Source organism: Halichoerus grypus, chromosome 10, assembly GCF_964656455.1.
Source record: "Halichoerus grypus chromosome 10, mHalGry1.hap1.1, whole genome shotgun sequence".
In the NCBI taxonomy this organism is placed as follows: Eukaryota; Metazoa; Chordata; class Mammalia; order Carnivora; family Phocidae; genus Halichoerus; species Halichoerus grypus.
The window spans coordinates 49,236,217-49,260,602 of NC_135721.1; the positions used below are offsets into that span (position 1 = coordinate 49,236,217).

General features: G+C 36.5%; 1 protein-coding gene across 4 annotated transcripts in view; it reads left to right on the plus strand.

The window, feature by feature from the left end:
* Positions 1-24,386, plus strand: part of EXOC6B (exocyst complex component 6B) — a 590,843-nt gene that overhangs the window by 99,297 nt on the left and 467,160 nt on the right. For all 4 annotated transcript variants that reach the window (XM_078056409.1, XM_078056408.1, XM_078056410.1 and 1 more), the window contains one exon: positions 5,368-5,572. In XM_078056409.1, coding sequence (XP_077912535.1) covers positions 5,368-5,572 — 205 coding nt within the window. The remainder of the gene's footprint in view (positions 1-5,367; positions 5,573-24,386) is intronic.

The window sequence follows — 24,386 nt, forward strand, 5'->3', positions numbered from 1 at the left end:
GATCTTATCAAACCCCTTTATTTATTTATTTACTTATTTATTTATTTAAAGAGGGGGGCAGAGGGGGAAGGAGAGAGACAATCTTAAGCAGGCTCCATGCCCAGTGTGGAGCCTGACACAAGGCTCAGTCTCACAACCCTGAGCTGAAATCAAGAGTCGGACACTAAACCGACTGAGCCACCCAAGCACCTCAAAACCCATTTTTAATCTTTGCTAGCTGCACCTTCATTCCAGGGGTAGTTCAGAGTAGTATTCATCTACTCTGAATAACAGGAATCCCCAGGGACTTCTTACCAAGGTATTTCTGTATTGTCTGAGCTCCTTGAAGTGTTTATCATGTATCTTCCTTGTGTCTGTCTGTCTCTCCCGCCCCTCTTTCCCTTCCCTGCCCGACCTCATTCCTTCCCTTCTTTTTGCCTGTCGTTGTGGAGTTTCACTTTTGCTATGCCTGGCCTAGTACTCAGCAAAAACTAAAGGGAACCCCTGTGTAGATTCTGCAGTTCTTTTTTCTGCATTGCTCCCTTCCCCCTCTTTTTGTTTGGAATTCTGCTGTACAACCTCAAGTTGTGTCAATTTTCCTGAACTTCTATCTCGGACTCTAACTCTGCTCAGCTGCTGGGCTATGTTTGGGTTTTCTCTGACTATGCCCATGATGTAGAAATCACATTCAGATAGATAACCTGTATAATTATTAAACTTAAACTCTTTTTTTTGTTTCCCTTTTTTCAGAGACCACTGAATGTCCACTATCCAAATCAGTTTTTGTATATTTTAGTCAGTATTCTGCTTTTTAAGATCGGGAGTTCATGTCTGTTCCTTGTTACTTCTTCATGGCTGGAAGCCTAGTTGTTTTTTCTTTTAAAGCTGCAAATACTGATACTACTGCTAGGTTCTGTGCTCCTGAAGGAAAGATACCTGACCATCTTTCTACCTGTAACACATAGAAAGGATTAAATATTTGTTAATGGTGCTCTTTGATTAGGAAAGGCACTAATATTTCCTGTGGTGAAAGCTTTTATTCATATTCTTATCATACTTTGAATTTATAAAAATTTCTCATGGGTAGTTGTGATCTGCTTTAAAAGATCATTCATTAGAATTTTAAAAATCATTATTGTGAGAGAGTTCTATACCATGGCAAGAAAGGACCAAAATTTAATTTGCCTAGAATTAACATTCCCTTCTCACAATAGCATTCAACTATGTCTAAGTGATTCTGACCTTAGTTATCCAATTTACAGAATTACTTAAATGTCTTTGTCTTCCTTCTTCTTTTATATTCCCTGCTTTTGTCTCATTTACTTTTTTTCTGCTCACATTTCTATTAGGGAGTGTAATGAGGGGGAGACAGGGAGAGCTAGCACACATGCAAATGAAACTTAAGAATTTGGCTTTTGATTCAGTTTTAATAATGTTTAGAGGTTGTCAAAAATAATGTCAAAATCTGGTTTTAGATTTCCTTGGTTGCTCGAAATAGAAACTTTTCTTTTGGTATCTGCTACACAGGTGTCTAGCTGGCTCTCATTCTTTAACCTGGTACTGATATTAAAATACACGAGAAATTTGAATAATCTTATTGGTCTGTCATAGTTGGAACATGAATATGCTAGGGAAAGGACAGTGGGTAAATAAGGTGACATTCTTTGTTGCCAGGAATCACTGGGTTCTGTACTAATTAGCCTTGAAAAATGTGGAGTTATTTGACAGACCAGATGTTTTCAGCATGCAGCCATGTGTCTCATCAGTGCATGTGCCTTGTGTCCGCAGGCAACGTTGTTAGATTTTTCTCATTCTATAAACAATGTTCCAAAATATAACTAAACCCCAAAGAGTGTTTATCTTTTTGGCTTAATTTCTGGCTTTCTATCCATTCTAAGGTTTCTCTCTAGAGGAACTGCATTTTATTGCACATAGCTCTTCATACCTAATTGTAGTATAAACACCATTCTGTTTACACTAAACCATGTGAATTATACTGTTTTTGAGTCTGTAAAATTGTAATAAAAGCAACCAATTCACATTAACTGTATTTGTACTTTTATTTCTAAATGTAGGGGAAATAAATCTTTCTCCCTTCCATTTATTTGGACTAAGATTTTGATTTTTGGAACATCTGAGGTAAAGACATTAAAAAAAAAAAAGTAAAACCAATCTCTAGTCTTTCGTGTTTGTGGTACTAAGTACATTGGATCAAGAAGAGCTTAAGTGTCTACTGTGAAATTCATTCTTAAAATCAAGAGAGAGCTATCACTTTTTTATTTATAAGATTAGAACTGAGGTTTTCCTATACTAAATATATCATGGGAAGTATGGAAATTAGGAAACTAAAAACATAAAGAAAATTATCACCCATAATGTTAATACCCAAAGGAAGAAAAAATCATGGTTAACATTTTTGTATATATTTTTCTAGTCATTTTCTGTGTACTTATGTATGTGTGTATGCATGTATTTAGTGCTATATAGCTCATACATGCACATATATTCATAATTTATACATATATGCATATTTATAGTTTTGAAAAATGTTACAATTATACTTGTAAGTTTTATTTTTTGCATTAGCTTTCACTCAACAATATTGTAAACATTTTGCTGTCTTTTACTACATGGATGTATCATGATGTACTTAACCAATTCCTTGTTATTAGTCATCTAGATTAGTTTTTTATGGACTAATAGAAATACCTACAATTCAAGAGGCTTACATACTTTTGTTAATCTAATATTTCTTTTTGGAGATGCAGCTGGTTAGAATGCTTATTTTGGTAAAATTCTTCGGTGAAAACTTATATCATTAATACAAATTTGTTTACCAGCAGGCAGTGAATTCTCATTTATTGAAACCCCTGATAATAATACCCATTATCTTTTAAGAAATCTCTGGGAGTTTGAGTGACAAAATCATGTTTTGATTTGCATTTTTTTACATATCTGTTCAACTCCCCCCCCCCCCCATATATTGGCCTTTTTTATTGTCTTTTGTGATTTTTCTTTGTTCATTGCTTTTTAAAAAAAAACTTAAGTTTTTATGTTGTAAGTAATCTTTACCAAGTTTTTGTTTCTTCTTTATTATTATATTTTTTTAATGTATAACTTATTTTGTTTTTACTTTGTCAACCTTACCAATTTTAGTTTTATTCATTCTCTTATGCTTATGGAAGCTTTCCTACCTATCAGATAAATATTGTCCCCTTTACTATTCCATTACCAGCAATATTTACTTTTGCATAACCAACAGTATTTCTTTTCTTAAAATCTATTATATCTGATATTAATATAGCCACTCCAGCATTTTTTTTAAAGATTTTTTATTTATTTATTTGAAAGAGAGAGAGAGCACAAGATGGGGGAGGGTCAGAGGGAGAAGCAGACTCCCGCTGAGCAGGGAGCCCAATGTGGGACTAGATCCCGGGACTCCAGGATCATGACCTGAGCCCAAGGCAGTCGCTTAACCAACTGAGTCACCCAGGCGCCCACTCCAGCATTTTTATGGTTACTTTTTGCATCGTATATCTTGTTCCATCTTTTACTTTTACCTATTTGTATCTTTGAATCTAAAGTGTGTTTCTTGTATAGGACATGTAATTGGATCATGCTTTTTAAATCCTGTCTGACATTGTGCCTTTTGATTGGGGTGTTTATTAGTCCATTTATATTTAATGTAATTATTAATACGGTTGAATTTTACTCTTTTCCCCCCCCTGTTTTTCATGTCTTTTTGTTCTTATCCTTTACTCTCTTTTTTGTATTAAATATTTTGTAGTGTACTATTTTAATTCCTCTGTTGATTTTTTTAATGATATATTTTGAGTTATTTTCTTAGAGGTTGCTGTATGGATTATAATCTGTATCTTAATATATCAGTCTACTTTAGGTCAATGCTGATGTAGTTTTGGTAGAATATATAGTAGTGGTTTTGCTTCAGCTTAGCTCCATTTCTTTCTTCCTTTTTTGTTCTATTTTTGTCATATATCTATATATTTTATAAACCCAACAATAGAGCATTATAATCATTTCTTTTAAAAATTTTCTTTTAGTGAAATTAAAAGAAGAAAAGAGAAATATTTATTTAGTCTTTTATATTTCACATATAATTACTATTTCTTATGCTCTTCATTTCTTTCTGTGAATTCAAGTTAGTTTCTGTGGTCATTTCCTTTCTGGCTTCCTTTAGGATTTTTTTCAAGGCAGATCTGGTAGCAAGGAATTCTTGGTCTTCGTTTATCAGGAAATGTATTTACTTCATTTTCATTTTTAAAGGAGAGTCATAGCTAAAGATTGGTCCAAGGTTTGTGCTCAGTCAAACTTGAGCCAGTAAGGTTTCCACCCTTTGTCAGTGGATTTGTGTGTGAGCTATGGAATACATTAAAAATTCAGGCAGTTTTCAAAACAGGCTGAGCTTTTAACTTTCTGCCAGGGCTTCTACTGTGTGTGTGCCTGCTGCCTCCTTGTCAGCCAGGGATGTGTGGAGTGCTTAGGCCCTTTTGGGTGTCCTACTGCACGAGTACACAGCCTCAGTCAGCTAGGGATGTGCAGAGAGCTATTGGGCCCTTCTGTAGGTCTCTTAGTTCAATATTTCCTCTTTAATTTCTGGTTAGTCCTCCAATCTACCCTTTGACCCAACCCAGACAGACTATATTAAGGCCAGGAGAGCTGGATTATTTCCCTCTTTGTTTATTTGTTTGTCCTTCCTTCATCTGGAGTTTTCTACTTTTCCTAATAACGCCACGCATGTTGGCTTCTAATGGTGGGGAAGCTGCTTGTTTTCATGACAAGCCAGTATAACCAGTGGGAGGGAGGGGGAATGGAGGGTGGGTGAAGTTGGAGGGTTGATGGAGGTAGCCCCAGGCAAGAACACCACAGAGTTCCATTGTTCAGCAGTTTTCATGAATAAACACTTTTCAATTTGTTCTCCTTTGGTCTATTTCCAGAGCCCTAAAATGGTTGTTTGGGACAGTTTAGTTTATATTTGTTTTTTGGGTAGAAGATTTGCTAAGCTCTTTCCTGTGCCATAGTTGGAAGTTTAGACTTAGGTATTTTATTTTATAAGATGATTGTTTTGGCATTGATATGATCATTTTGTATTTTCTTTTATTTTTTGCATAGTGAATTTCATTGGTAGATTTTCTAGGTTTTCTCTATTCTTGGAATAAAATCTTTTTTGATTGTAATTTATTAAGTCCTTTAATGCATATATTAATTTTGAATAATTTGACATTTTCCCATTGATGTTTTTATTGAAACTTAATACTGGGTTTGTCTTAATGTACTATGAAAACTAATTCAGTCTAGAAATTTTACCTGAGGAATTCATCTGTGGCCCTAAAGAAGATTGAGCTAAAGATGATACAATTCCTTTTACAGGCATTATCCTGCACTGAAAACTCTGGAACATCTAGAGCATACCTATCTGCCTCAAGTAAGCCACTATCGATTCTGCAAGGTGATGGTGGACAACATCCCCAAGCTTCGAGAAGAAATTAAGGATGTTTCTATGTCTGATCTCAAAGACTTTCTGGAGAGTATCCGCAAACATTCAGACAAAATTGGAGAGACTGCCATGAAGCAAGTAGGTCTTGGGTTTACGATAGGTTGGCCAATGACTTTGCTAGTATTCTGTTAAACATGGGTTTCTCTCTGCTAAGTGTCTTAATTGTTTCATGTCATTTTAGGGAAGTCCTTCCTCTTTATGGGAACACATGATTAAAAGATGTGTTTTAATTTTTTTAACAGAGCAATGAATTATTTACTAGTATATTGCTTTGCTCTGTGGATGTTCAGTAAATATGGATCGATTGTGATAGTTATATAGGGACTTTAAAGAGGTTTTTCTATTTTTTGAATATTTTCCTTGACTTTGGATATGATTTGAAGCCCAAGATTTTTAAAAGGTCTCTTTCTAGGTAATGAGCTAACTTGTGCTGTAGGTACCTTTGGTTGATTACTTGTTATGTAAGCAAGATGTCGTGTTATTTATAAATATTTCTGTAGTTATTATTTCTGGATCAATGGGTATCAATGAAGAAAGTCCTTTTGGGAAATAATGTGAATTACGATCACAGAAAGGAATTTATTTACAGCTTATAAGTTAACAAATGTGTTAGAAATTTTTAGGTTTTTTTTCCTTTTAATATCTTCATCTCTAAGTAATGAAAGCCACCAAGGAATGTCTTGATTTCTTTCTCATCATTTTGAATAAAAGAGTGCTAATGATTTGCAGTGCTGCTTGCTCTTAAAATTTAAATCACATTGATTTTATTAAAATATCTCAGTATATCTTATGATGTAGCCTACAACAACAAAGAAGACTTGGTTGTTTATGGAAAGTGTTTGGTTCTACAAACAACTATGTTCTTGAAGAAGTCATTTGTAGTTCTTATCATTCTGGGAAGAAGGAGGGAGCACATCATATTTTTGATCTCAGCAAGTCTTGGTAATCTTTCAGATGTCTGATTCTGCAGAAGAGATTTGCCTATTGGAAATTTCTTTCCTAAAGCAATGCAAACATCTTTTCCCCTCTCTTTTAAATTTTGTCAATGTTATACTTTATAATGGGGGATATTTAAAACTAGTTGATGATAATCCTGATGGAAATAATCATATCATGTCATTTTTTAGTGGTGAAGAAACAAAATTAATCATTGAAAATATATCTTTGTATTACTGGGTATATATTTTGAGTACAGGACTGAAGGTATTCTGCAAGACAAGTCTCTATTGTGTTTGACAAGTTTTTTCTAAACTTTTAAAAATAGGAGAGTGTAGTACAGAGTCTGTGGAAGCATTCTTTTTTAAAGTTACCTTTTTTTTTTAGGCCTCTGCTTGAGAAATTAATTTCAATTCTTTTTTGGTGAAAGAGAGGATTCCATGAAAATACTATTATTTCACTTAATGTGGATTATCTGGTTTCACCTCTTAATTATTTAAAGAAATTCAGGCCCAAGGCAGGGAAGTGACTCACTCAAGTTGAGACGGCTTGTAAAGGTCAGATTCCGTGGTAGAATTCAGGTTAGATTGAGGTGAATTTGCCTACTATGGCACTCAGTCTGTGTAAACTATTAGCTGTTTGGTATATTTGTGTCATATAAAGAACTGAAGAAAACCATTGTGGATTCAGGCCTTTTAATTAAACTGATAACCCTTCATTCTTCCTATGAAATTTCCTATCAGGTATAGCTCTTGTTGCATGTATTGTTATCCTATGCCATGTTAGTTGAGATCTTTGAATAAAAATATCTTAACACATTTTAAGATCTGTAGTACCTAAAAAGTAAACAAAGTGGGAGGGAGAGAAATTACCATATACTTTGTACATAATAGTTGTTCAATAAATATTTATTTGAATTCATGGATGTTGGAGAAGAGGGAAAGGATATGATTTATTTTTCATTTATGTCAAGCCCAGAATGATGTTTCTGACTTGTGATGGTTTTCTTCATGTTGGTAATGTAGGGAATCTTTCCATTGTGTGGCTCTGTCAATCTCTCCACATTCCATTTTAATGTGGCTTTGAAGGTTACTTCAGAAGGAAAAAGGCCAGGGAGCATTGCTTGTGTTAGAGTTTTTAAGGGCTAATCATGGACACAACATATTATCACTTCTACTCACATTTCTTTGGCCAGAACCTAATTACTTGGCTTTACTGACCTGCAAGGGAGGTTGAGAAAATAAAATCTTACTCATCACTAAGAGGAGAAGGACTCGGGTTTGGTGAATAGTAGCTAGTCTCTGGCACAGTCTACCCTTTGGTCATCAAATATCTCTTCACTTTTCATGCTCCTTCCAAGGAAGGCAACCCAATATCCCGTCTAGTTACTACATCCATTTCAAAGTCTAGTATCTTCCAGGGATGCTCAAAACTTGCCATCAGATCCAGATGAACCTCCAGATCCAGATGGGCTGCTGACCAGGAAAGAAGATGACAAGTTATCTACACCTGTGTTCCCTTCCACCTCCAATGAAGAAGCTAGAATAGAATAACTACAACAAAAACTTGAATTTAAAAATGGGAACAGTGGGAGATGAACAGTATTTCCTGCTTCATAAGCAAATCATGTAATCCTTTTGGGTCATCATTGGGGAATCCTTCTGCCTTGATAGTAGTGGGTCTTTCTTGCTTAGACATTAACTCTCTGAGAGGAACTCCTTTGCCTGTAGTTCTCCCGGGCTCCTGGTTGCACCCTGTTTTTTCTTTCTCTGTTTTTTTCCTTTTCAGAAAGAAGTGGATGCTGGGGAATATATCTTCCTTAGGTGATCTGTCTTTCTCATTTTCTTTCTCTCTTTATATTTCTAGATATCTACACTTACATCTATAACTATATCTGTACCCATACACCCGTCTACATATATATATATATGTAGGTATGTATCTTTGACTGCCTGCTTTCTGCTTCTGCAAATTTAGGGACCCAAGGGTTGTTTTAAATCTCTGAACAGCCAAAGGTTTATTTAGTCCAGATTTGTGATTTTTGGGCATTACAGTTAGCTCAAAACTTAGGAGGCCTCTGATCTGTTTCTTTCCCATAGGTTCTATGTGGACACCAGACCCAATGTTCTCTTCTAGCTATAATTTTGAGGAATAGTTTTTTTTTTCTTCTCCCCAGTTTGCAAAGGTAGGCCTTGTCTCATGCCTTTCTTACTTTAATGGCCCTACTTTGAAGCTGTATGAAATAATGGGTAAGAGGACCACACCTGAATTTGATCTTTGCTTCAGGATTGAGTCACTTTGTTCAACTAGAAGTATTATTTGGAATTTATTGCTCAAACTTTTTACCATTCTTTTACCATTGGGATTCTATATGCGTTCAGCTTTCTAACCCCTGAGGCCCAAGTGTGTCTGGACTTCCTCTATTTCCTATAATTTCATTTAGCAAACCAGCAACTTCTTTTTTGTGCCTCTTTTCTGTAATACCTTGCTAGAAACAGAAAGTAAATGCTGATATATACTATAACCCTGACTCTCCATTCAGTTACAGAGCTACAGGCCCCATAGGCATGTGGTGTGCCTTTTCATTTATTACAGGTTCCAGTTTTACCAGTTGTTTTGCCACAGTATTACAGGGCTCTCCAGGCTTTCAGCTTGTTAAATATATATTCTTGCTGCCTATTGCCTGACTTCTCAACCAATGCCATTTCTTTTAGTTTTTTATTTTTTGTTAAGGCAAAACCATTCTTCCAATACCAGTTTCTGTTTTCCCTGAATAATGCTGCTTATTGTAAGAGCTAAGCTCTAAAATCTCACCATAGAAGTTTCATTTTTCCTCATTGGAAGTCCAAAATGGATCTTCCTGGTAGGGTCGCTCTTCTTTAAGTGACCATCAAGGGATCCAGGACTCTTCTGACTTGTGGCTCTATCACTTCCAACATTATATCAGTAGGAAAAAGAGTAAATAAGACCCTGGGGATTTCTATGGACGCGGCTTGTAAGTGATACGTATCACTGCTGTCAACATTACATTGGCCATACCTTATACACTGCAGGTGAGGCTTGGATATATAGTCTGTCTGACTGGGAGGAACAAGAAATAGGTTTGGTGAATAGCTAGCTAGCCTCTGCTACAACCTACTATTATACAGCCTCGGAAAAAACATATCTTCCATTCTCTTGCCTTTTTTCTTCACAATACATATCTTCCGTGTTGCTTGCCTGTTTCCCCCCCCACAATTTCATCTCTTTGCCATTCCCCGTCCCCCATATGTTTGCCTTCTGATTTACTAATTCAATTTTTAGCATTGTCAATTCTGCTATTCAGAACTTTGTTATCATTATATTTTTAGTTTAGCAACCTGTGAAACCACAGGTTTGCCTTTAGAAATTTGTTCTTGTCCTTTTTTTAAAAAAAATATTCTAAGTTGTTTTCTTGAGAACCATATGAGAAAATAGGTTTGAAAGTCTTATTGATACTGATAATTGGTCTGGGCTCTTCTAGAAATTAGGTAGGTGATTGTGCTTTTTCATGGTGGACATTTCCCTTTGTCTTCTACCCATGTATCCTGAGTTGCTACATTGATCTCTGGGTGGATTTTGTCCTTGGTACTGTGCAGTGATGGAAGAATTGGTAGATTGGTTTCTTTTGAGGATATAGCAGCCAAAACAAACTACCAGAAGGGCTCCACCCTGATTAAACTTTAATGAGCAAATTAGGCTCTAAACTTTTATCTGTTATTATAATCTCAAACTGTTTGTTGTCCCATTTTATCAAAAGATATGTTGCAAAAAGTACTATTTGAGGATGATCTGAAGGATATGTAGTTTATCCATTCCTCTGTATTTAAAGTGGTATGTTGTCTCTGGATAAAGCTTTATCAGCAGGTAGCTCTTTGCTTTGATCGCATGTGGTAGGCAGAATTCTAGGATGATCCCCAGGATTCCTGCCCCCTGGTGCTGCATGCATCCTGTAAAATCCCCCTCCTTGAGTGCATGGGCCTGGTATAATCAGGTAGACTCTTTTAAGAGTGAATGGAGATCAGGTATAGAAGTTAGATTTAAAGCTGCAGCAGATGCTCTACTGTTGGTCTTGAAGAAATAAGCTGCCATGTTGGAGAGGGACACATAGCATGGAACTGTAGGCCGCTGGAGGTGCTGAGACTTCCTGACAGCTGGCAAGGAAATGGGAACCAAATCCCACAACCACATGGAACTGAATTCTGCCTATAATATAAATGAATTTAGAAGAGGACCCTGAGTTCCTGATGAGACTACAGCTCTGACTGACACCATGATTTCAGCCTGGTGAGACCCTGAGTAGAAGACCCAGCAAAAAATGCTGAACTCCTGAACCATGGAAACTAAGATAGTAACTGTGTGGTTTTAAACCACTAAGTTTATAGGAATTTGTTACAGCAATAGAAAATTAATATCTCTATTATTTTGGTCTTTTGTTGTTGTTGTTGTTTAAAGATTTATTTATTTATTTGAGAGAAAGAGAGGGCACCAGCAGGAGGGGCAGTGGGAGAGGGAGAGAGAATCCCAAGCAGACTCTGCGCTAGGTGTGGAGCCCAATGTGGGGCTCCCCCAACGCTGAGACCATGACCCAAGCCGAAACCAAGAGTGGGAGCTCAACCGACTCCACCACCCAGGCACCCCCTACCTTTTTAAAAGACTTATTTATTTATTTGAGAGCGAGAGAGAGAATGCAAGTGAGCATATTTTGGTGTTGAGTAGAATTACTTTTTACTAAACTGTACATTTTTATTTTGCCTTTGTTGAGCGAAGAAACAGTGGTATAGTCTAGTTTAAAATGTGTCTAGATAGAAGTCTCTGAGTTTTTCATCTATCTTCCAGTATACCTACGAAGCTGCAGAAAAGTAAAAAATATGTAAGTATGAAAACTAGGAGAGAAGTTCAACCATTTAGTAGAATCTGAGGAGGAGTTTTAAAATTGTCCATTCTGCTGTTTATTACCTTGTTGAATTTTAAGTTAAGCAGTCTTGTTTTTATTTTCAAAAAATCTTTCATATTCTCTCATATATATATACATACATATATATATGCATATATATATATATTTTTTTTTTTAACATGGGATTGGATTAACAGCATTTCATGGACCCAGCTGTGGATTCTGCCATGGGAAATAGAACCGTCTGCAAAGTAGGCAGAAAATCCCTACCTTTTATCCTGTCTTTTTTTTATGTTTCTCTTCTTCCTGCATCCTTCCAAAATACTGTGCATATCTTATTTTAGAATTACCTTTTTAGCTTAAAGTGATTTTATAAAAAATGTCTAAAGAAATTCTTTGTTAATTGTCTGCTGTTTTCTAGTTTTCCTGTTGACACTGATTTCTGTAATTCACTTGTTATGGAATTGATTTGTACAAGAGGGAAGTTCTGTATTTCTTATTTTGATTAGTTTGCCTTAGGCCTTGTGAGGCTAAATAACATTTGTAATATAAACATTCTTGGCTAGGTTGATTTCTATGTGAGGCTGTTTAACAAAGGGAAGGATTTATTTACTTTTAAAATTCTGACTTGGCTTTGCTAAATTATATGGGTTATATAACTGTTGCTTAGAAAAGGAACCGGTTGCCCATAAAGGAGATGGAAGGCTCCTAGGCAGTCTTCCTTTAATAATTGGTCTTTAAAGAAACTGACCTTTGGGTGAGATTAGTTGTCTCCATGCTTCTTTCAACCCTTGACTTTCTTTGGTTAAGTCTTGACTAGAGCAAAATGTGCTCTTTTATTTATTGTGTAGAACATCTTTTGACTTAGATCTGGCACAGTACTACCAACTGAGTTAACACAGGCCGTGTAATGACTGCCAAGTAAAAGCAGTTTTGCTGTTGAAACCTCTTTTGTTCTGGATGCTATGCAGTACTCCAATGGAATATGGTTTTGGGGTCAGAGAAGCTGGTGTTCAGTTGGTCTGGTATTTTTGGATTTATTTTATACTCTCTTTTCTTCCTAATTTCAGTATTTATATATTTGTACTACTCTTTACTCCTTGGTCTTTGATGATGTGGATGGCCCTGGGGGTGGGGTGGGGGAGAGGGGTGAGAGCTGTTTTATAGGGATTCTTGAAATAAGCAGCAATCAGAATAGCTTGCAATCAGAATAGCAATCAGAATATGGTAGATAGTCCGATAGTATGGATTTAGTTTACTATTAAGTCATGTGATAGTTAACAGAATAGATTTTGGAGTCTGGGTTAAACTCCTAGATTTGCCATTTGTTAGCTATATGACAATGAGCAGGTCACCAAGCATCCCATTCAGTCTTCACAACTCTATAAAGTAGGAATTTTTAATCATCTTTTCAAAGGAAATCAAGTATTTAGTTTGGTCCCAGGCATATAATAAATGCTTTTAAACAGTTTTTTCTCCTTGCCTTAAAAAATTGTTATATCTACTTCTAAAATATTTTGACCCTGATTTCAATTAAAAATCACATATATATTGGAAGACAATTGAGTATAAAAGATCAATATCCTTTTATTGGTATTGAGTTGGGATGAGAGAAGAAGGATAGTTTATTTCTTAAATCTGATTTGAAGACAGTATCACTGTTTGGTTTTGAGCTTTCTCTTTTCAGGGTAAAAAGGAAACTATGGTGTGTGTATATGTGTGCATATATAATAAACATAATATTTATTTGCTTTGACTAAGCAAAGCATACCAGCTTATTAGGAGAAATTTTCCCTTTAATTAAACTTAAGAGAAAATTATCATAATGATTCTCAATACAGTTTATGGTTTTGTGGTGTGCTCATCCTAAAATAGAACATTGCTTAGAAAATCTAGAGGAAGAGGAATTATTACGATACTTACTCCATCTCTTACAAATATATATACATATGTGTGTGTGTGTATATGTGTATATATATATATATATATTTCAGTTATTTTAAGATTAACTTCTTTTGGGAATATTCCTTTTACTGAGTCTTGGCTTGTGAGCAATAATACAGTATAGTATCATAAGAATAAACTAACAAGTAGAACAGAATACAAGTACAGAAATTGACCAAATATATTCATATATATATGAATTTAATAAGTGACAAAGGTGCTCTCATGCAAGAAGCATAAATACACACAAATCAGCATCACACCATATAGGTGTAAAGTAAGTTTTCTTTCAGTAAATCTTATAGGCAGAAAGGTCAGTGGAGTGCATGGGAACATCATTCTACTGCCCTTCTCTGGAGGGATGTGATGGGTTCAGCTTTGCTGTACAAACAGTAGGATGTGTCTCAGGAGAGGGACCCTGCTCTCAGATCATTTATAGAGAAGCTCAGAAGAAGCAGATTTGGATCCTTGCTGGTCCAAGAAATGTCTTGGTAAGGGTAATTGTCATATCAGTGCCACGTATATCAGCTAAAGGGACCTAGTATTCTTCAGATGAGCTAAGTCAGTTTTCTTGAACCAGCTTATTGCTGAGCTATGAGAATGGTGAAGGTGGAGAGCCACTAGGGCCCTCCAAGACAACATCTCATAGCAGTGGGGAACTCCATTAATGTGATTGCTGCTTTATTTATCTGTCTTCCCAACTAGTCTGGTCTGTGTAAGAACAGAGGTATGGTTTTATTTTTATAGCCCCAGTGCCTTACTAGCATAGTACTTGGGGACAGTAGATAGTTAATAAATAGTTAATAAATCAATTAATGACTATTGTGTTATTTAATTAAATTTAATGTACGTACACCTTAACATTTTTCAGGAAAAGACATCTTTTAAAAAAAATGTTCTAAGGGGGCGCCTGGGTGGCTCAGTCGTTAAGCGTCTGCCTTCAGCTCAGGTCATGATCCCAGGGTCCTGGGATCGAGCCCCACATCGGGCTCCCTGCTCCGTGGGAAGCCTGCTTCTCCCTCTCCCACTCCCCCTGCTTGTGTTCCCTCTCTCGCTGTGTCTCTCTCTGTCAGATAAATAAATAAAATCTTTTAATAAAAAAAAATGTTCTAAGGTATATGCTCTTAGTCTCCAGTTACGTTCTTAAGTATATGAAAATGTCTAAGATTGCTTTTTGAATAGATTTTGACCCTTTCTGAAAGTACTGTGGAGGTACTAAGAGATTATCAAATTGACTTGTTAAAAAATGTTGAATTCAACATATACATTTATATTTTCTACCTCTTCAAACTTGTAACAACAATAGCTAGGGACGCCTTGGTGGCTCAGTTGGTTAAGCGTCTGCCTTCAGCTCAGGTTGTGATCTCAGGGTCGTGGGATCAAGCCCCGCATCGGGCTCCCTGCTCAGCTGGGAGTCTGCTTCTCCCTCTGCTCCTCCTCCCCGCTCATGTTCTTTCTCTCTCTCTCGCTCACTCTCTCTCTCTCAAATAAATAATTAGAAATCTTAAAAAAAAAAGCAGTTAGACGACCTGATTCCTTCCCCAGCTTTTCCCCGCCAGTTAACTGCCCTATCCTAGCTCTAGCAGAAGACCAGAGGGCAGTAGACATAAGTCAATGGTAGGGTTACCAAACTCAAAGCAGTGAAAGTTTGTGTACTGAGTATTGAGATTCATCTTGCATTTCACAACCCTCTTCTCTGATTTGGTTCCCAGGACTCTAATAGCCAGGTTTATATCCTTCAGGTATGAGATTGGAAGGTACTGTGAATAATAGGATTAGTCCAAGAGAACTGTCTTAAAGGTATGTCCACTGGGCAGTCCCCAGTCAAATGGACAGCTCAGATCACTTTGAAGTCCATAGTTGACTAGACTGATGTACACGCACAGAACTTTCAGTCAGCTTTTTAGTTTCCCAATTTGAGATATGGGCAGATCACTAAGGATCAGGAGACATTTGAGAAAATCCTCTAACATTACAGTTAGAGATCAGAACAAATACATATAAAGAAGCAGCTTGGAAAGGAGAGAGACTGTGCAAGAAGAAGAAAACTAAAAGGCAAAACAAAACAATCAATAGTGTTGGAAAGATAAGAGAAAAAAAATTGTACATACAAGCAAGATCAGAAAGCTACACAAATGGAGAAATTCAGAGAGCAAAAAGAAAAGAATTAAAAATATGATAGCAGAGGGGCCCCTGGGTGGCTCAGTCGTTAAGCATCTGCCTTCGGCTCAGGTCATGATCCCAGGGTCCTGGGATCGAGCCCCGCATTGGGCTCCCTGCTCGGCGGGAGGCCTGCTTCTCCCTCTCCCTCTCCCACTCCCTCTGCTTGTGTTCCTGGTCTTGCTATCTCTCTTTCTGTCAAATAAATAAATAAAATCTTTAAAACAATTATTTCTAAAAAAAAATATAGCAGAAACCTTAAAGGAGGGTTTGGAAAATAAAGTGGAGAAGATCCCCCAGAGAGAGTAAAAAGAAAAAGAGATAGAACATGGGAAATAGAAAAGATAGAAAAATATTAGGGGGTCAGTCCAGGAGATCCAGCATTTGAATACTAGGTGTTCTAGAAAAAGAAAGCAGAGAAAATGAAGGAAAAGAATTCATAGAAATAACGTGGGAAAATTTCCCAAAATTCTAAGACATGAATTTCCAGATTAAAATATGCCTAATACAAGGGATGAAAATAGTCTTACATCCAGGTATGTTGTGAGATTTCAGAAGCCAGAGGACAAATAGAAAATCCTAAATGCCTCTAGAGATGAAAAAACAGGATTCAGTGTCAAAATGATTTTGGATTATAGCAATACTGGAAGGTAGACTGAAATGGAGCAGCGTCTTTAAAGTTCTAAGGGAAAATGATTACCCATCCACGTTTCCCTCTCTAGCCACACAATACAAAGCAAGTATAAGGGTGGGATAAATATGTTTTCAGTAATGGAAGTCTTCAAAAATTTGCTTCCCATAAACTCCCCTCCCCAAAGATATGAGATATTAAGGGCATAGATAGAAGAGGGGGCAAATAGGTTTCTAAGATGATAATTAAAAGGGAGGTAGTTGGTTGACAGCGGGGAGCAGGCGGAGAGTACAACCAACCCAGTCTGGAGCAATTTAGAAAGTTTAAAGAGGTATCCTGAGAAAGTGAAAGGAATAGAATACTGGATGGATTTGTACATATTGAAAGGAAATTCGGATAGTTGGGGAGAATTTGGGAACAGAGTAGTGCTAAGTACATAAAAACTTAGGTAAACTTAAACATAAGAAAATTTAATGCCAGGAAACAAGTTATGTAAAACAGGAAGAGTGATGATAGTATCTTACAGGGCTTGGCTGTGAATTGTGTTTATATCGTTATAATAAATGCTGAAAGTTAACTTACCTAATGAATGCATTGATTTATCTCTGTTTTGGAGGGGTAGGTGAATGGACACTGTGTGCAGATGTGTGGTGCTGGTGTGTTATGCATGTGAAAGAGACCTAACTAAATCCTCATCTTCCATGGTGGAACATCAATAGATAATGCTTAAATCTAACACACACACAGGAAAAGGCAGAAGCAACCCAAGGGTCCATTGACAGATGAATGGATCAACAAAATGTGATACATACATATAATGGAATATGGTTCAGCCTAAAAAAGGAAGGAAACTGACACATGCTACAGCATGGATGAACCTTGAAGACATGATGCTAAGTGAACTAACCCAGGCACAAAAGGACAAATGATGTATGATTCCACATATATGAGGTTCCTGAAGTAGTCAAATTTATAAAGACAGAAAGTAGAATGATGGTTTCCAGGGCCTGGGCTAGAGGATTGATGAATTAATGTTTAATGGGTACAGGGTATGAGCTGGGGAAGATGAAGTTCTGAAGAGGGATGGTGGGGATGGTTATACAGTGTGAATGTACCTAATGTCATAGGACTGTACACTTAAAACTGGTTAACATGGAAAATTCTATGTTACATATATTTACCACAATTAAAAAAACCTGAAAAAATAGGCAATAGCACACACATGCATGCTAGATAGAGATAAAGAGGGCAAACTTCAAAAGAGTGGTTGCCTCTGAGGAGCAGGATTTAGGGGGAAGAAGGAGAGGAGGAAACGGTTGCTTTTCATAATAAACCCTATAGAATGATTTGACTATGTACAACTTAATTATGCATAACTTTGCATGTATAACTTAGATAAAATATATTGAATGAAAAAGAAAAGAAATATAAGTCATCAGTTTTGAAATACATGTATAGTAGACATTGGTAGACTGGATATGAGGTAGGAAAAATTCCAACTCTCAGGGTACAAAGGAAGAGTGCCCCTTATTTAAAGGACCACTTATACTTATCTTTATTCTTGGTTTTCTTTTCTGCTCTATGTGGGGTAGTGGAGGAGTCTCTGTTTTTCAGATTCATAGCTGTAATAAGATGGGATTGTAATTATGTGTTAGATATAAGTTAAATTAAGGTCCATTTGGTTCTCTGTTGTATTGTGTGCCTTATTAAAGAAGAGAACAGATTAAATTTAATATAACGGACAACATTATATATATATATATATATATATATAATATATATATGTTTATAAATGCAAAAATCTTGAGGGTGATGATAAAGGTTGAAAATTTGTGATAATCAGAATAATCTCTTTCCCTTGCCTTGAATTCTTAAGATAAATATTTACCCCTGTTCAGAAGAGAATATGAGTTCTTCACCTTCTTTTGGTTGCAAAATCAATGTCACACTAGCCGCCCCTGACTACTGCAGACCCACACGCTCATATCGATCATCCTCGGGCATGTGTTCTGATGAGTGAGTGAGTGGTCCCTGCGTAGTTTCAGGAGAAGAGGAGGAAAGAGGGAATTAGAACAGTGAAGGAAAATAGTGCTGATAGGCCAGGCTTCCTGTAATTGGCTTGGCCTCAGAATCTTGTGGGAAAGAGCCAGTGGCCTCATTATTACTTCATTGGGAAACTAAACTTTCTGTTGAATTGAAAATAAAGGAACATGACCCGCACTATGAAGTTTTTCTTGGGTGGTTTGTACAATAACTGAACTTCATACCATTACAACACTCCTGGGATTTCCTACTCCCCAAGTATCATGAATAAATGTACCACACTAATGTGGAAATGAAGTTCAGTTCACTGAACTCACTTTTTGACTTGAACTTGAGACCAGTACTTTAGATCTGAGTTATGAGGTGGAAATAAATTGATCTTATTAACAAATAAGATGCTATCTGGTTGTTTTTTTTATTATGTAATTTAACCTCTGAAATCTGCAAGGGCATGAAAGAGGTTATTTAAAAAGGTTGCCTTAAATATAATATATAAATACACAGCCTAAGTGCTGTTAAACATTACTATACTGGCGCCTAAGAACGACTACCTTATTATCCGATAAAGTTTAGATGTGGTCAGGGACAGCCTTTGTCTACCTTTCTAAAAGATAAATGGAAGCAGGATGTATTTTTCATCTCATCATTGGAATGAACTATTAAAGCTTATGTTTAAAGGTAGTGATCTCTCATTACAGGTCTGAATAAGCTAGTATTCTTGTGTTATATCTGTTTATAAAGTTACTATCTTACTTTGCTTGTACATGGATGTTGTTTTTTCAAGTCAGGTATAACTGCATGATTGAAATACAGAATAAATATTTAAAAGCAAAGACTTACTTCCCTTTTACTTTCTACCTCTTTACATGGTTAGGTGCCCCCTGCTTTTTTCCCCCTCCCCCTTTCTTTTTCTTCTCTCTGAGTTCTAGAAATCCTGCTTCCAAGACCTGAGGATTCAGCTTCTTCCTAAGCTTACATGCTGACCACCCCAACTGAGAATCTTTTGTTTTTAAAAATCAACTATAAGATTAAAACCATAATAGAGGGACGCCTGGGTGGCTCAGTCGGTTAAGCGTCTGCCTTCGGCTCAGGTCATGATCCCAGGGTCCTGGTATTGAGCCCCACCTCTGGCTCCCTGCTCAGCAGGGAGTCTTCTCCCTCTGCCTGCCGCTCCCCCTACTTGTGAGCGCTTTCTCTCTGGCAAATAAATAAATAAAAATCTTTTAAAAAAACCATAATAGAGTATTAATCAAATTTGAGAGCCATGGTATTTGCTCTCTGTTTTATATATATATATATATATATATATATATATATATATATATATGTTTAGCTGTATGGATAATGTTCCTTGGTCTAAAGAACAATTCCAAGTATGATGTTTTTAGAGGGTTTAAATTCAAGGATAAGGACTAATCAGTTCTGTTATTCCCAGATCCCAGATTTTCCCGATATTCTGATATATCTTCACTACTGTTCTAATGAGATTAAATTCTAATGTCTAATCTGATATCAATACAGTGAAAAGTATACAAAGCAAACAAGGACGGCAAGGATTTGTTTTAAAATGGTTGTACATCTGGGACTCCTGGGTGGCTCAGTCGGTTAAGTGTCTGCCTTCAGCTCAGGTCATGATCCCAGGGTCCTCAGGTCATGATCCCAGCTCTGCATCAGGCTTCCGGCTCAGCGGGGAGCCTGCCGCTCCCCCTGCTTGTGCTCTCTCTCTCTCTCTCTGACAAATAAATAAAATCTTAAAAAAAATGGTTGTAAATCTTTCCCATTTTTTACTTGAATGTGATTAAATCTTTGGACCCTGCCAGGAGATAGTAATTTATTCTGTTTGCATTCCATCTTAAATTTGGTGAGTGCTTTCTCACATTTAGTTTTTCTCTACCCTATGTTTAGGTCTATTTAATATAATTCTATAAAATAGATCTCACAGAGCATGGTAGATATATCTGGTCATTTTAATTTCCTTTTATTTTATTAATACTTTCATTGGACTACTGGGGATTATTTTACCTAAAAAAAAGTAGGTTTCTTATGTAAGTGACTATAGAAGTTACTATAACATTATATAAGTAGAGTTATGAGTTATAAAATATTATAATCAAAGTGGAATTAACACCAAGCAAAGCTACTTTTATGTTAAAAAGATTGTGTTTCATTACAGTGGTTATAAGAACACACTGAGATAGTGGTCTGAGAATGTTAGACCCTTTAATAGATTTAGGATTGGACGACAGGAGACTGATTCCACTGCCGACACTCAAGGACAACAGGCATTTACTTTTATGAACTTGACTTGCACAAATTGAAGAGAGAGGTGATGCCTTCTCTTCGTCATGCAGTTTTACTGATAATATAGCATACAGAGCAGCAATCAACCCTCTTTGTGATAATTTTTAGAGAAAGTAAACTCATGTCTATTCCTGATCAAGTCTTTCTTATAGGGGTGCCTGGGTGGCTCAGTTGGTTAAGCATCTGCCTTCAGCTCAGGTCATGGTCTCAGGGTCCTGGGATCGAGCCCTGCATTGGGCTCCCTGCTCAGAGGGGAGTCTGCTTCTCCCTCTCCCTCTGCTCTGCTCTCTCTGTCTCAAATAAATAAATAAAATCTTAAAAAACAAAGTCTTCTTTGTAGAAAAATTTTTGTAGTATTTTCAATATTAAAGGCATAGGTTTGGAGTCAGAAAAGCTGGGTTAAAACCTGGATCTGTCGCTTATAACGTGACTGAGCAGAACACTTAACTTACGCCTTAATGTGCTCTTTTATTAGTAAGGCTCAAATATGATGATGTATATAAAGTACTTAGCACTGTGTCCCACACAGCAGGTACATGGCATGTTGGGATGTTTGTGTTTTGAGAGCTATGTAACTTTATCAGGTAATTGAAGTCTTCATTGGGGTACGCCGGGTACTGATAGCCTGATACCAGCCGGGTCTCCATCTCTCCATCTTCTTAGTAAATGTTTGCAACTGCATTTTTCCGTGAGTGTTTTTAAACAAACTGATCTGGGAAAGCATGAACCACTACTTTCGGAGGGGGAAAATTGTTCTTTTACCTTAAGAAGTTTTCCTTATTATTTTTAGGCTTCAGTGTTAATAAATGCAGGGTTTTATTTGTTTCTGTTTTTTTACTATATTTAATGTCATCAGTGCTTGAAACCAAACCCTACATCTGTTTAAATAAGCAATTCAGGTCATAGAAATTAGTGAGACTTACATGGATCTTTATTTTGTTGTTGGAAATTTGATTTGGGGCCATTAGCCTCTCTACAGTCTCCTCAAATAACTTCACTTTGCATCTGGTGATTATATTTCTCAGTTACTAGATAGACCTGTACGCTGAGCTCAAAGCAGTTTCTTATCTCCTTCTGTGCTGATACTTTTTGCTATGAACATGACAGTTTACTGGTGTGCTTTACTCTCTTTTCAACATCCCTAGACCCCAGCCATGTGTGCAGAGCGTAGTGGAGCCAAGTCTGAGGTTTGGATCTAGAGCATTCCCTAAATCCCCATGGTGTGTCCTTTGACCTGGGTGATAGCTCTTATTGACCCTGGAGAAATCCAGTTGAGAATTCCTGGGATTGTTGTACTCTCAGCAAGTGCTTTATTCTTGTCCTCTGCCAGATGTTTTCTTTACTGAGCATAAAAACTCCATCAAAATAATGCTCAGGGAACGGATATGTGAGGGAAAAAAAAAGAAAGGAAGAAAGAGACATATTCAAACATATTCAGGAGGGCTAGAGAAACCAACCTAAGGGTGTTCTAGAACACGAGGAATCTAGCTTAGTTGTATATTCTTACATCCTTCTAGAGTTTAAACTCTAAAAAGTGTTAGCAGGTGATGCCAAAGTAGTTAAAAATTTTTTAAAAATTTACATACAATAATTTTTTTTCTTTGGTGTACATGAGTTTTTAAAACATGCATAGTTAGATTCATGTGACCACCATTCCAAACAGGATACAGAACATTTCTATCACCTTTCCAAATTCCCTTGGGCTGCTCCTTTGTAGTTAAATCTTCTCTCTACCCATAACCCCTGGCCATTGATCATGACGTGTATCAAAAATATAGGATAGGAAGCACATCAAACAGGTAATGAGGACTACTGGAAACTTTAATTAATTATTGCTCGGCTCCTCACTGATTGGAAATGTGGCATTTCACTTATTCCCTTTCTATTAGGATCTTAATAGAGAAATAAACCTCAAACCAAAACATAGAAAAGTTAAATTTTCTCAATTAAATAGTGACAGATGATCACCTAAGTTGTTGCTTTTTCTAGGCCTATGCAGTTCTAAGCTTTAGAGGCTTTGTGACCTTTGAACCTGACTACTGGGATGGATTCTTTCTTCATTAGAAGATGAATAGATACAGAGCTGCACCAAGATAGCTAGGGAATGTAATAACACCTTGGACTAGGAAGTTTAAGAAGTAGTCAGATCATTAGAATTGAATTTTTTACTCAAAGACTCTTTGTTCTTTGTGAGAGACTGCACAACAAAACAATGAGCAAGAGTTTATACTGCGAGCTGAAAGTTTTCAGTTGGCTACATTTTATTTGTTTTGAAAGCTTGCAAAAAAAAGTTGTTTTGTTGACAAATTCAGGCTACTTTACCTTCCTGACATACTTTTTCAATTGCACATCTATAGCAAATTTAGAACAGCTTTTGATTATTACTTGTGTGTGTGTGTGGAGGAGAAAATTCTCTGCAGATTAGGGCATTTGTCTGTGGGGGAAGGAAAAGGCTTTGTCAGGTTGTGGTGCCTACTTGCACATGTGTATGTTTGCTTAAACTTAGAAGTCAGCCAACCATTGAGGCCTCTGAGTGTGGTTAGCTGTTAAAACAGAACAGTGATAATGGATGTTTATATAAATTTTTAACTATTTGGAAATTTCTAAAAATTGAAAAAATGCCATTTTCAAAATCAGAGTGGCCTTTCAGGGGAGATGATTTGCGATCTGTATCAATGAGATATTAATGAGATTGGGAAGGAAACAGAAAATTTGAGTCTTTATTTTTGAAAAACAGTCATGCAGTGCCACTGCTTTAGATGTGTCCTGTCCTGTAGCACTCTGAAGAAAGTGGAATGTAAATCACGGGAGACCCGCGTGCAGAATACTAGGTAATAAAAGGGATCCGGGGCAGGTGTTTGGAGGAGAGGGACCTGTAGCTGCTAGGATACAGTTCAGGAAGTAGAACTAAGATGATAGTTATTTACTGGCATTTTTCAAGGGCATGTGTCTGAATTGGTTTCATTTTTTTGTTTCCAAAGAATCTAGCTCACTGCTTTGTACACATTAGGCATTTGGCAAATTCTTGTTGTATTATACCTACATAAACTTTTCCCTTGGCAGAGCACTTTTGCAGTTAAGGACAGGGAATCTACATGGATATTATAAAAGTTTTAATATTTTCCTCCTCTTTTTAGGCTATTAATTTTGTGTCAACGTTGATATCTCAAGATGCAATTTATCTTTGAAATCCTAGGTGAAATTTTTTTGCTTAAGTATAATTTTATCTGGATTCTCTTTCAGTGAGTTTTTCTCCCTTTGATATAGCAGTGAATGTTTTTTTATTGTGGTAAAGTTTATGTAACCTAAAATTTGCCTTTTCCATCATTTTTAAACGTGCAGTTTTATGGCATTAATAAAAACATTCACAGTGTTGTGTGAGCATCACCACCATCCATCTCCAGAACTTTTTCATCTTCCAAAAATGAAACCCTGTACAGTGAATTTTAAGCTTGCAATTTGTGCTCCAGTACTGACTGAACAAATACAGTCTTTTGTATGTATGTTGAGGAACTCATGATTGCTTTATAGGGAAGAAAATGAGGCAAAGAACAAAATTGGAATTCACACAATAGCCTTTTAAGTAGGCTGTAATTCTCAAATTTTATAGATAGGTTTTTCTGTTCTTCAATTTCCTTAAAAATTTTGTTCAGAAGCAGCAACTGGGAGTAGCCCTTACTCTCTTAGAGTCTTTCCAGTCTGTATGTATTGTGTATTTCTGTGGTCTTTGTATCTAATAAGACATATAGAAACATATCTACCTTAGGTTTGTGTTTAGTGCCGCTGTTGGCTGGTTTGAACCATAGTGGTCTTAATCTACTTTTGAGAGCTATACTGTCCTTGAATATGGTAATTTTATCCTGGTGTCAGAGAATTTAAGGATAAGGAAAGGAATACCTTTTTTTTTTCAGTCGTATAATTTTATTTTTTTGATTTAGGCTGAAGTCGGTTATTAATTTGTA